This window comes from Piliocolobus tephrosceles, chromosome 21 (assembly GCF_002776525.5).
Source record: "Piliocolobus tephrosceles isolate RC106 chromosome 21, ASM277652v3, whole genome shotgun sequence".
NCBI classification, from domain to species: domain Eukaryota; kingdom Metazoa; phylum Chordata; class Mammalia; order Primates; family Cercopithecidae; genus Piliocolobus; species Piliocolobus tephrosceles.
This window is the reverse complement of record NC_045454.1, coordinates 37,755,572-37,768,084: the sequence shown is the minus strand read 5'-3', so window position 1 is coordinate 37,768,084 and position 12,513 is coordinate 37,755,572. Positions and strand designations below refer to the sequence as shown.

The following is a 12,513-nucleotide window of genomic DNA, read 5'->3' as shown; positions in this document are numbered from 1 at the left end:
ACACTGAGAGCTTGCCCAGGGACAACAAAAAGAGCTGTATTACATGACCCTGGAGCCTAGAGCCAGACACCAAACTCTACATACCCTATATTGCAACTGGGAAGGCAGGCCAGACCTCCTCCCAGGACACAGAGGGCACCGCAGAGAGCTCTTTTAACCATGACTGCAGCCTGAAGCCTACACCCCCACAGGCCTGGACCCCACACACCTCACAGGCACAAGGGCTCCCTTTGCACACTCTTCCCTAAACCTGGGCCACCAACGGGCACCGGCAGCTCTAAGAACAGCAGTTGGTGCTGCCACTGCTCTGCTTACCCCCATCCCAGGCTCCAGGCTGTGATAAGAAGGTGCACAGCAGCAATGCAAGCCCAAGCCTCACATGCCAAGCCCTCAGCTCTGAGTGCTGCAGCTGTTGGGCCAGGAGTTACAGAGCCCGTGGCATCAAGTCCCCTTGTGCCTGTCCCACACTCTGCCACCACAGCCCTGGGGCCTCACTCGGCCCTACCAGTGCTCAGCCAGGCGACTCCTTACTCTTGGCTCTCAATCATCTGTTAGCTGGAGCTCCACTCTATCCCGTGCTAAAGATACACCCGCCTTCCTCACCGAAGCCTCGCACTGGGCACAAGCACTCCTGGGCCAAGTACAGTTCAGTTAATGACAAATGCCCACAGCATGATGCTCTGGAGTAGGGCAGATCTGGTAGGCAAGGCCCAGCCCCACCACGTACTTGCTGCGTGCCTTCGGGGTATGACCTGCCTGCACTTCTGTATCCCCACCTGCAAAATGAGGACAGCAGCAGTTCCTCACAGGAGTGCTTCCATCAGGTACATGTTTGTAAGGCACAGGAGAGTAAACAGGAAATGCCCACACCTGCCCCAACCCTTACGTGGGGGTGGCCCAGCTCACAATGATCAGCCCCAAACTCTCATCCCACCCTTCACACCAAATTCCATCTGTCCTGCCCTGACACCACGCAGGAGGCAAAGTCTCGAGAGAATTCCAAATGGCTGTCCTTGGAGGGAGGGGCAACTAAACACTGTTTTTGAGGGCACAGTGAAGGCAGCTCAATCTGGGCTTGTTCCTCCCACTCCAAGCTGGGGAAAGGCTGACCATTAGGTAGTGTGGCAGGGGTTGAGGGTGGGTGAGAGGAGACACAAGTCAGAGACGGGAAGCGCAACGGACCCCGCTGGGAGCCACACTTCCTTGTGGAAGGAAAGGAAGCACCAAGCAGCAGGGAGGAAGCAGACACAGAGGCGCACTCAGAAAGGAAGACACAGTGGGCAGCAGGCAGGAGTCACCCCTGCAGAGCCTCAGCCCCTAGGCAGGTGTCCACTCACCTTTCTCCACCTGAGCCGTACACGCCTCCTTGCATCATGTCTGTCTCCAAATGCGGCACCATATCTAAGCGCTGGTTAATTCTGGATAAAACGGAATCGGCACTGGCGCTACCCGAGGCACTAGTGTTTGCATTTGTGTCAGAGCTAGGCATTTCCCAAGAGTGTGAAGTGGCCATACCATACCCATAGTTGGTGGTGTTATCCTGGCCATAGCCATAGCCATAGCCATAGCCCTCGTAGCCTGCAGTGAGGGAGACAGAGACAGACAGATGGTGGGGGCAGGCAGAGACAGAGACAAACACAGATACCAGGGTATCTTCTGTCACAGAGAGAGAAGACCCTAGCCACTGAGGCTGGATGGGCCCTGGCCATTCTGATGAAGGCCTCCTGTTAAGGAGTAGGTAACCCCAGAAACACACCCCCTCCCCACTCCCAACCTTGGTCAAGCAGGGCAGCAGCTGAGAAACATAGCCAGAACAACCCCAAGGGACAGGACAGCGATCGCAGGAATGACACTTGCCTCTATTTGTTCCAGAGTTCCAAGTTCCATATCCTACAAAAAGTAAAAGGGCAGTTACATCTATACTTGCTTACAATACCAGGCCGTAATTCAGGTGCAAAGACAATTATTCCCAGGACCTGACTTGTCAGAGCAGGCTGCACCTCCTCTAACCGAGACGCCCTGAGCTTGCGAGCACTGTGCAAATGATCCAGGCCACTTGCTGCCCTGGTGCCTGGCTGCCTGTGGCTCTGAGCATCTGTTATTTAAGGATCCTCCTGTTCCCAACACTCTCAACTAAGGAACTTGGCTCCTACACTCCTTCCCTTAAGAGCCAGAATTAGAAGGTGACCTCCACACCCCAGGCTAAACGCTAATCAGTTTATAGCAGAAAATCCAACCCCAGTCTCCCAAGAGACTGCCTTAAAAGGGAGGGCCAACAAGCCCTTGAATTGCTGACTGTGCTGTGCTGGAACACATCAGTGAGAGAAGCCCAAGAAGCAACCCCTTACTTGAGAAAAGCTGTGGAGAGAACGATCCGGATTATCAACTTAATATGCTCTGGATTCAATCACACTACATGATAAAACCTCATTCCTTCAGGAACATAAAGCCACTGAGAAGTGACAAAGTGTAAAGTCCCCTGGGAACTCAAACACACAGTTCCTCCCCAAAGGAGGGCACAGAGCAGGTGACCCCTTTCCCTGGGTCTCTGGTGAGACCCAACAGTTGTTTCCCATTCCATGTCATCTCTGCCCTGCAGACAGAGGACATGCTCAATCCAGGGCAGGGGACCGAAGCTCAGTGAGACACACAGCAGGGCAGTAAGTGGCAGAAGCCAGACCACAGCAGGAAGAGTATAAGTCAACTGAAAAGATGAGCCAGACAGAATAGGCAGGCTGTTGTCCTACACTCGGCTTCCTCCACAACCCGGTGCACAAAAAGAATGGGAGAAATCAGAGAGAAGCTGAGGAACTGCTGATGACCACTATGTTTAACAAGAGAGCTCACAAAACAAAAACTCTTGGGCTGGAGAAACCAAAACAGAGGCTTCTCATCCATTCGTTTATGCATATCCTGAGCACAGGGAACAGACGCTTGCAGTCCCAGGCACTGCTCAGGTATGGAGATCTGCTTATTGGTAAGGGAGATGCTAACAGCCAGACCGCAGCAAGGGTAAGTCAGGAGTGGTAGCTGAGGAAAGAGTGGCTAAGGAGCCATTCTAACAGGCAAGAGAGGCTGGCGGAGCCACATAAAGAACAATGTACACGGCTGGGTGTGGTGGCTCACGCCTGTAATCCCAGCACTTTGGGAGGTCGAGGTGGGTGGATCACCTGAGGTCAGGAGTTTGAAACCACACTGACCAACATGGTGAAACCCTGACTCTACCAAAAATACAAAAATTAGCCAGGTGAGGTGGCACACACCTTTAGTCCCAGCTACTCAGGAGGCTGAGGCACACGAATTGCTTGAACCCAGGCAGCAGAGATTGCAGTGAGGTGAGATTGCACCACTGCACTCCAGCCTGGGTGACACAGTGAAACTCCATTTCAAAAAAAAAAAAATAGAACAACACACAGGTAGCCCAGGTAGCTACTGTATACCTGGCCAAGTGACTGTTTGTTTGTTTGTACCAGGGACAGTGGGCATTAGCTATACCAAAGAAAATAGGAGTTGGGCGTGGTGGCTCATGCCTGTAATCCCAGCACTTTGGGAGGCCAAGGCGGGTGGATCATGAGGTCAGGAGTTCGAGACCAGCCTGGTCAAAATGGTGAAACCTCATCTCTACTAAAAATACAAAAATCAGCCAGGTATGGTGGTGTGCGCCTATGGTCTCAGCTGCCTGGGAGGCTGAGGCAGGAGAATCACTTGAACCTGGGAGGTGGAGGTTGCAGTGAGCCGAGATCGCACCATTGCACTCCAGGCTAGGCGACTAAGTGAGACTCTCTCTCAAAAAAAAAAAAAAAAAAAAGAAAAAGGAAAAGAAAAAGAAAATAGGATACGGAGGCAAAAGCAGATCCATCAGAGCTCTGCTTGTGAGGCTACAATGTGGTCACTGCAAGCTTCACCTGCTGAGGATCTGCCAGAACAGAGTGAGGTGGCACAAGGAAAGGAAGCAGGCAACAACTCCGTGAACATCACTTTACGTTTTAAGGACAGGCAGGGCCTCCCACGATGGGCAACTCTCAGGAGTCCCTCCAGGTAAACACTCACTACGTGCCACTTGCTATGCCTGGAGCAACCCAGACTCCTTAATGGACATCCCAGCTGGGTCCCTTCAGGAGGAACCCTTCATCTAGACTGGCGTTTAGGGACTCCCCAAGACCTGCCCTTTCTGAAAGAATCCCCCAACTCATTTCCATTCCCAGAAGGAATGAGGTCATGGTTGACAAAGGAAATATTAACGGTATAAATATATATATATTCTTAAAGATATATATATCATATCTATGTAAAAATATAAAATATATGTACATATATATTCTTGAGACACAGTCTTGCTCTGTCCCCCAGGCTGAAGTGTAGTGGTGTGATCACAGCTCACTGCAGCCTCGACTTCCCAGGTTCAAGTGACCCTTCTGCCTCAGCCTCCGGAGTGGCTGGGACTACAGGCATGTGCCACCATGCCCGGCTAATTTCTTATATATTTTGTAGAGATAGGGTTGTACTATGTTGCCCAGGCTGGTCTCCAACTCCTGGGGGCTCAAGCGATCCTCCCATCTCAGCCTCTCAGAGTGCTGGGATTATAGGCATGAGCCACCGCACCTGGCCAAGGACATAATTTTTAAAAGAAAAAAGGACATGGTCACAGTATGTGATATTTATGGACCAAAAATAGAAAACAATTTAACACTCAACTTTAAGGTAATAGTTAATCAGATTATAGCCTACCTACTCAGTGACATATCATGTAAGCATAAAAAAAGAATTTACTGTGCCTTATGTGGCACAAGGAAATGCTTCCAACATAAAATAAAGCAGGACCAGTCAGGTGCAGTGGGTGACACCTGTAATCCTACCATTTTGGGAAGTGGGGCAGACCGATCGCTTGAGTCCAGGAGTTTGAGACCAGCCTGGGCAACACAGCAAAACCCTGTCTCTACAAAAAATACAAAAATTAGCTGGGCGTGGTAGGGCATGCCCGTAGTCCCAATTATGCGGGAGGCTGAGGTGGGAGGGCCACCTGTGCCCAGGAGGTGGAGGTTACAGTGAGCTGAAATTGTGCCACTGCACTCCAGCCTAGGCGACAGAGTGAGACCATATCTTAAAAACATAAAATAAAGCAGGATCCATAATTCTATCCACATATAAAGTATTAAACTACATAAAATTAGTGAGCTGACAAAAATTAAATATTAACATGGTAGGATCTTGGCTGTTTTTCAAAATGTTATTTAAATGTTATATTGTTCTTGCAATTCAAGCCAGAAGGAAAAATATGTAAATCCATCTCTATTCTTTCACAATTATGTATGTAAAAAAAATCTCAAAAAGATCTACAAAAGAGCTACTAGAACAAGTGAGCTTAGCAAGGTTTATTACAAGGTCAATCTATAAGTCAAATTTCAAATATTACAAGGTAAACCTACAAATCAAATAGCAATCAAATTTCTACATATCAGCAATGAATTGGAAGTTTTTTAAAGTATCATTCACTATAGTACTAAAAACATGAAAAACTTAAGTGTAAATCTAACAAAATATGTGTAGGATCTGTGTTGAAAACTACAAAACAGGCTGGGCGCGGTGGCTCAAGCCTGTAATCCCAGCACTTTGGGAGGCCGAGGCGGGTGGATCACGAGGTCAGGAGATCGAGACCATCCTGGCTAACACGGTGAAACCCCGTCTCTACTAAAAAAAATACAAAAAACTAGCCAGGCGAGGTAGCGGGCGCCTGTAGTCCCAGCTACTTGGGAGGCTGAGGCAGGAGAATGGCGTGAACCTGGGAGGCGGAGCTTGCAGTGAGCTGAGATCCGGCCACTGCACTCCAGCCTGGGTGACAGAGCGAGACTCCGTCTCAAAAAAAAAAAAGAAAACTACAAAACACTAATAAATCAAAGACCTACATCAATGAAGTAACATACTGCATTCATGATTCAGAAGACTTGATATTGTTAAGATGTCAATTTTCTCAAACTACTCTCAAACTAACCTCTAGATTCTACAGATTTGATAGATCTATAGACCCAAGGCTCTCTTGCTCAAAATCTCAGCACGAATTTTTAAAAAACTTGATAAACTGATTCTAAAATTTATATGCAAAAGCAAAGAAACTAACAATTCTGGAAAAAAGAACAAACCTGGAGGACTAATATTTCAAGATTACTACTATCCAGTAATCAAGACTGCATTGCTGGGCCAGGCGTGGTGGCTAAGGCCTGTAATTCCAACACTTTGGGAGGCCGAGGCAGGTGGATCACGTGAGGTCAGGAGTTTGAGACCAGCCTGGCCAAATAGTGAAACCAGTCTCTACTAAAAATACAAAAAGACTGTGCTGCTGAATGAAGTTTAGATGTACAGACCAATGGAACAGAATCACAGTCCAAGAGTCCAGAAATAGAGCCACAGTAGATGGCCAACTGATTTTCAGTAAAGGTACAAAGGCATTTCAATAGAGAAAAAATAGTCCTGGCGTGGTGGCTCACACCTATAATCCTAGCACTTTGGGAAGCCGAGGCAGGCGGATCACCTGAGATCAGGAGTTCAAGACTAGCCTGGTCAACATGGCGAAACCCTGTCTCTACTAATAATACAAAAATTAGCCAGGCGTAGCGGTACATGCCTGTAATCCCAGCTAATTGGGAGGCCAAGGCATGAGAATCGCTTGAATCCGGGAGGTGGAGGTTGTGGTGAGCCGAGATCGCGCCACTGCACTCCAGCCTGGGCAACAAGAGCGAAACTCTGTCTTAAAAGAGAAAGAAAGAAAGAAAGAGGCTGGGCGCAGTGGCTCAAGCCTGTAATCCCAGCACTTTGGGAGACCAAGGCAGGCAGATCACGAGGTCAGGAGATGGAGACCATCCTGGCTAACACGGTGAAACCCCGTCTCTACTAAAAATACAAAAAAATTAGCCTGGAGTGGTGGCGGGCGCCTATAGTCCCAGCTGCTCAGGAGGCTGAGGAGGGAGAATGGCGTGAAATTGGGAGGTAGAGCTTGCAGTGAGCCGAGATCGGGCCACTGCACTTCAGCCTGGGGGACAGAGTGAGACTCTGTCTCAAAAAAAAAAAAAAAAAGAAAGAAAAAATTGTTTTTTTTTTCTTTTTAAACAAACGGTGCTGGAACAATTGTATATCTATATGCAATAGAAGAAGAAACCTTAGCCTATACTGCATACCTTGTAGAAAAATTAACTCAATATGGATCACAGACTAAATGTAAAACCTTAAACTAAAACACCTAAAAGAAAATTCAAAAGAAAAATCTTATAGATTTCTTAGATATAAAAGCAAAACTATCATCTATTAAAGAAAAGATTGAATTCGGCTTCAAAATTAACAACTTGTGTTCTTTCAAAGATACTGGCAAGAGAATAGACATGCCACAGTCTGGGAGAAAACATTTGTAAATGGCACATCTGAGAAATGGCTTGTACTCAGAATACGTAACCCAGAGGGAAAAGAATTCAAAAGGATGTGCAATTAGGGACTATATTTGATGAAAAGAAGAGGCAGGGAGGGCAGGACAGGGAAGCCAAGCCAACCAAGTTTCTCCTCATTTATGAAACACCTGATACCTTCTCACCCAATTTCAAAATATTTTAAGTCTTCCCTTTTTCTGGGACTAGCTGCTGCTACTTGGGAAGCTTACTTAAGTCCCTTTATACAGTGATCCCTGAGGGCATGTTAGCTGTGTAGGATCAGTGTTTCCCCACATCTTGGTAGTAAAAGAAATTACCCATCTCAGTAATTAAGACATTATCCTTGTTAATTCCAAAGAGGGCTCCTTCTCAGCAGACACCCCTAGAGTCACAGACAACCAAAGACCAGCTTTATCAGCAGTTCCGGGCTGCCACAGCACACAAACAGACAAAACAGCATCTGTGAATCCTACTGGTGGCTACTTCTGAATTAGCTAATTAAGTGTTTCTGTCCACACTGGAAAACTCAATCAGAGATCTTCACTCAACTCTGTGTGTGTGGAGCCCGCTGGCTTGAGGTGGCCTGGCTGAGTCTCCGAAAGCTGCCAGATTCACATACTCAGCCTCTCTCCCACAGCAAAGACACGCACTACGCTGGGACTAGGTTAATAGCTTGCTCTCTTCTGGACCAATCCTTTGGACTTTTTTTTTTTTTTTTTTTTGATATGGAGTCTTGCTCTGTTGCCAGGCTGGAGTGCAATGGCGTGATCTCGGCTCACTGTAACCTCTGCCTCCAGGGTTCAAGCGATTCCCCTGCCTCAGCCTCCAGAGTAGCTGGGACTATAGGTGGGTGCCACCATGCCCAGCTAATGTTTTGTATTTAGTAGAGATGGCGTTTCACCATGTTGGCCAGGATGGTCTCGATCTCCTGACGTCAGGTGATCCACCCGCCTCAGCCTCCCAAAGTGCTGGGATTACAGGCGTGAGCCGCTGTGCCCTCCTTTGGACTTTAACTGGTCACTCTGACTCCCAGTCCCTCTCCCATGGGGATCTGAAGCCAGGCCTTTTATCAAAGAGCCTAACTTGCTCAGGAACACAGCTACTTTTCCCATAACTGTCTGAAAGGGAAGCACTAGCTATTCAAATGGCCACACCATTTCACACAAGTTTAGGTTTAAAAAAGCATGACAGGATGACAGCAAAGCCAAGGGCAACTAAGAAGACAAGGAACTGCTCTGCAGAACACTTTTGTTCCCACCAGAGGCCCACACTTACCATAATCACAGGTGGGCTGAGCACTGGTATCCGAGTATGTCGACTGCAAAGTGGTTTCAGATCCTTGGACAAAGCCTAGACATAAAGACAGTGGGGTTAATTTCCCCAAGCAAGTCACAGGGAAATGACCTGAGACTACCTAACCTTTGGTATGGGATTGCCAGCAGGCCCTTCTCTCAATGAAAACCATCAAAACCTCTAGATTCCACAGTTTAATTAGACTGTCAGAAAATATTAACCAATGGAAAGGCAGGTTATGTTTAACTTGCTATACCAGGAGGACTAGATTAAAAATTAAAAAATTATTTATTTACTTTTTAAAAACAGGGTCTCACTCTGTCTGGGCTGGAATGCAGTGGCATGATCATGGCTCACTGCAACCTCGACTTTCCAGGCTCAAACGATCCTCCTGCCTCAGCCTCCCAAGTAGCTGAGACTATAGGTTCATGCCATCATGTCCAGCTAATTTTTATATTTTTTGTAGAGATGGGGTTTCATCTTGTTGCCCAGGCTGGTCTTTAATTCCTAGACTCAAGCAATCCACCCTCCTGAACCTCCCAAAGTGTTGGGATTACAGGCATGAGCCACAGAGCCTGGCCCCAAATAAAAATTTTAAAACATTTAAGTCAGTAGCCTATTTTGATAAATGAACACCCAAGTTATCTTTCTGTTAAATGAGGAAACTATTCAAATCCCTGAAAGGTAAGCCACTTGGAATTCAAACAAGGATGGAGGTTAGCTTCCAAACCATGTTAAAGCAAATAATACCCCCTCTCCCTGTCCTAAATCTGAAACACAAACTGCTTTATATTTTGGTTTTCCATTAAAAAGTGTGTATAACAATTATTTCTGGGCTGGGTGGCTATTTGTAATTTTCAGGTCATGAGTTGGCTCTGATGGGAAAGGCAAATATTGCCTCTTTTGGGCAGCACTTTGGGAGGCCAAGGCAGGCAGATTACGAGGTCAGGAGATCGAGACCATCCTGGCGAATATGGTGAAACCCTGTCAGGTGAATCCCCGCCAGGTTGGGATTACAGGCAAATATGCTTGTAATCCCAACACTTTGGGAGGCCAAGGTGACCAGCCTGGGCAACAGGGCGAAACCCTGTCTCTACAAAAAATACAAAAAAAAAAAAAAAAAAAAAGTCAGCTGTGGCAGCATATGCCTGTAGTCCTAGCTACTTCGGAGGCTGAGGTGGGAGTGTCACCTGAGCCCAGAAGATCAAGACTGCAGTGAGCTATGATTGCGCCACTGCATTCTAGCCTGGGTGACAGAGTAAGACCCTGTCTCAATAAAAAACAAAAAACAATTATTTCTTAAAAATAATTCTTTGGGGTTGGCATGTTCATATGGAAATAAGTATTATTATGTATACATAAAATTTCCTATCTTCTCAACTCTCAGACTGTTTCTCAACATAAAATGAATTAGGGCTGAGTACTGGCTCATGCCTGTACTCAGTACTTTGGGAGGCCAACGGGGGTCGACTGGTTGAGGTCAGCAGTTCAAGACCAGCCCGGCCAACATGGTGAAACCCCATCTCTACCAAAAATACAAAAATTAGGCCGGGTGCAGTGGCTCATAATCCCAGCACTGTAATCCTAGCACTGGGTGGCTGAGGTGGGTGGATCACGAGGTCAGAAGTTCTGGCCAATATGGTGAAACCCTATTTTCTCTACTAAAAATACAAAAATTAGCTGGGTGTGGTGGTGTGTGCCTGTAGTCCCAGCTGCACAGGAGGATGAGGCAGGAGAATCACTTGAACCCAAGAGGTGGAGGTTGCAGTGAGCCAAGATCATGCCACTGCATTCCAGCCTGGGCAACAGAGCAAGACTGTCTCAAAACAAACAAACAAAACCCCAAAATTAGCTGGGCATGGTGGCGCCTGCCTGTAATCCCAGGTTCTTGGGAGGGTGAGGGAGAAGAACTTCTTAAACCCAGGAGGCGGAGGTTGCAGTGAGTGGAGATTGTGCCACTGCACTCTAGCCTGGGTAACAGATCAAGACTCCATCTCAAAATAAATAAATAAATAAAATAAAATGAGTTAGTGTCAAGTAAGGAAAACTTCTACCTCTATCAGAAACCACTGCTCCTACAGACTATGCTTAATCCTAATCCTGCCACTTGCTTTAAAACTACATTTTAAAAAAAAACCTCTACAGTTAGAAATACATACATACATATTTATTTTGAGACGGAGTGTCACACTAGGCTGGAGTGCAGTGGCACGATCTCGGCTCATTGCAACCTCCGCCTCCCAGATTCAAGCGATTCTCCTGCCTCCGCCTTCTGAGTAGCTGGGACTACAGGCGCGTGCTACCACATCCGACTACTTTTTTGTATTTTTCGTAGAGATGGGGTTTCACCGTGTTAGCCAGGATGGTCTCAATCTCCTAAACTTGTGATCCACCCACCTCGGCCTCCCACAGTGCTGGGATTACAGGCGTGAGCCACCGTGCCCAGCCAGAAATACATATTTTTGAATAATTTTCTCTCAGCACTGAAATTCTGACAGATACCATAAGAGGCAGGATTTGCCTTTCCCATCACAGCCAACTCATGACCTGAAAATTAAAGTCTTTGCCTCTAACAGCTTGTTTATATCAAAAACCTACAGAAGTGCCTTCCCCCTGGGTAGGCGTTCTCTTACTTGTTGACAGTCTCTCTATTTTATCTCTTAAGACCACAGCAGCAGCAGCCAACACTGAACAAGTGCTTTCCCTGCAGGATGCCAAGAACATTTATCTGCAATGATCTCATCTCATCCTCACCACAGATAAGAAGGGCAGGTGGGCAAGATCCCTTACTCTGCAATTCCCCCAGGTTCAAAAGGGTCTAAAGACCAAGTGTTGGCTGGGCACGGTGGCTCAAGCCTGTAATCCCAGAACTTTGGGAGGCTGAGACGGGCGGATCACAAGGTCAGGAGATCGAGACCATCCTGGCTAACCCGGTGAAACCCTGTCTCTACTAAAAAATACAAAAAACTAGCCGGGCGTGGTGGTGGGCGCCTGTAGTCCCAGCTACTAGGGAGGCTGAGGCAGGAGAATGGCGTGAACCCGGGAGGCGGAGCTTGCAGTGAGCCAAGATCCGGCCACTGCACTCCAGTTTGGGCGACAGAGCGAGACTCCGTCTCAAAAAAATAAAATAAAATAAAATAAAATAAATAAATAAATAAATAAAGACCAAGTGTTTTCTATCAGTGTGGTGCCAAAACTCATGCTGCAGCTGTTTTCACCTGTGAGGACATTTATAATCTTTCTTTGTCCTACTTAGTACAGAATTAATGTATTTAAATACAGGGCCCCACGTGACTTCTCTTAAGCTAGAATTCCAAAATACATCTAGCTCCAAGGGTTCCAAAGAAGGAGCTGTGAACCCAACTTCATCTTTACTTTCCAGAGTAGGGACTGGGCCCTGAGGAAGGATAAAACCGAGGACACACAGATCCAGTCTTCTACCTTCCCTAAGTGAAGAGAGTAGGAATCCATTGAAATGGATTCCCTCCAGGGATCTGGATCTTCCTGAGATGCCTGAAATCCAGGCATTCTTGGTTAACAGCTATCCATAAGAAATACTAAGGCCGGGCGCGGTGGCTCAAGCCTGTAATCCCAGCACTTTGGGAGGCCGAGACGGGCGGATCACGAGGTCAGGAGATCGAGACCATCCTGGCTAACATGGTGAAACCCCGTCTCTACTAAAAATACAAAAAACTAGCCGGGTGAGGTGGCGGGCGCCTGTAGTCCCAGCTACTCGGGAGGCTGAGGCAGGAGAATGGCGGGAACCCGGGAGGCGGAGCTTGCAGTGAGCTGAGATCCGGCCACTGCA

General features: G+C 47.2%; 1 protein-coding gene across 4 annotated transcripts in view; it reads right to left on the bottom strand.

Annotated features, from left to right (window-relative positions):
• Positions 1-12,513, bottom strand: part of AKAP8L (A-kinase anchoring protein 8 like) — a 36,986-nt gene that overhangs the window by 18,498 nt on the left and 5,975 nt on the right. For 3 of the 4 annotated variants that reach the window (XR_002735205.1, XR_002735206.1, XM_023229783.1), the window contains exons 2-3: positions 8,688-8,762; positions 1,338-1,890 (exon numbers count right to left, since the gene is read on the bottom strand). Coding sequence is in view for 2 of the 4 variants with exons in the window: in XM_023229783.1 (XP_023085551.1) it covers positions 1,338-1,890; positions 8,688-8,762 (628 nt within the window). In the remaining 2 variants the exon portion in view is untranslated. The remainder of the gene's footprint in view (positions 1-1,337; positions 1,891-8,687; positions 8,763-12,513) is intronic. The other variant, XM_023229786.1, reaches the window with a different exon arrangement.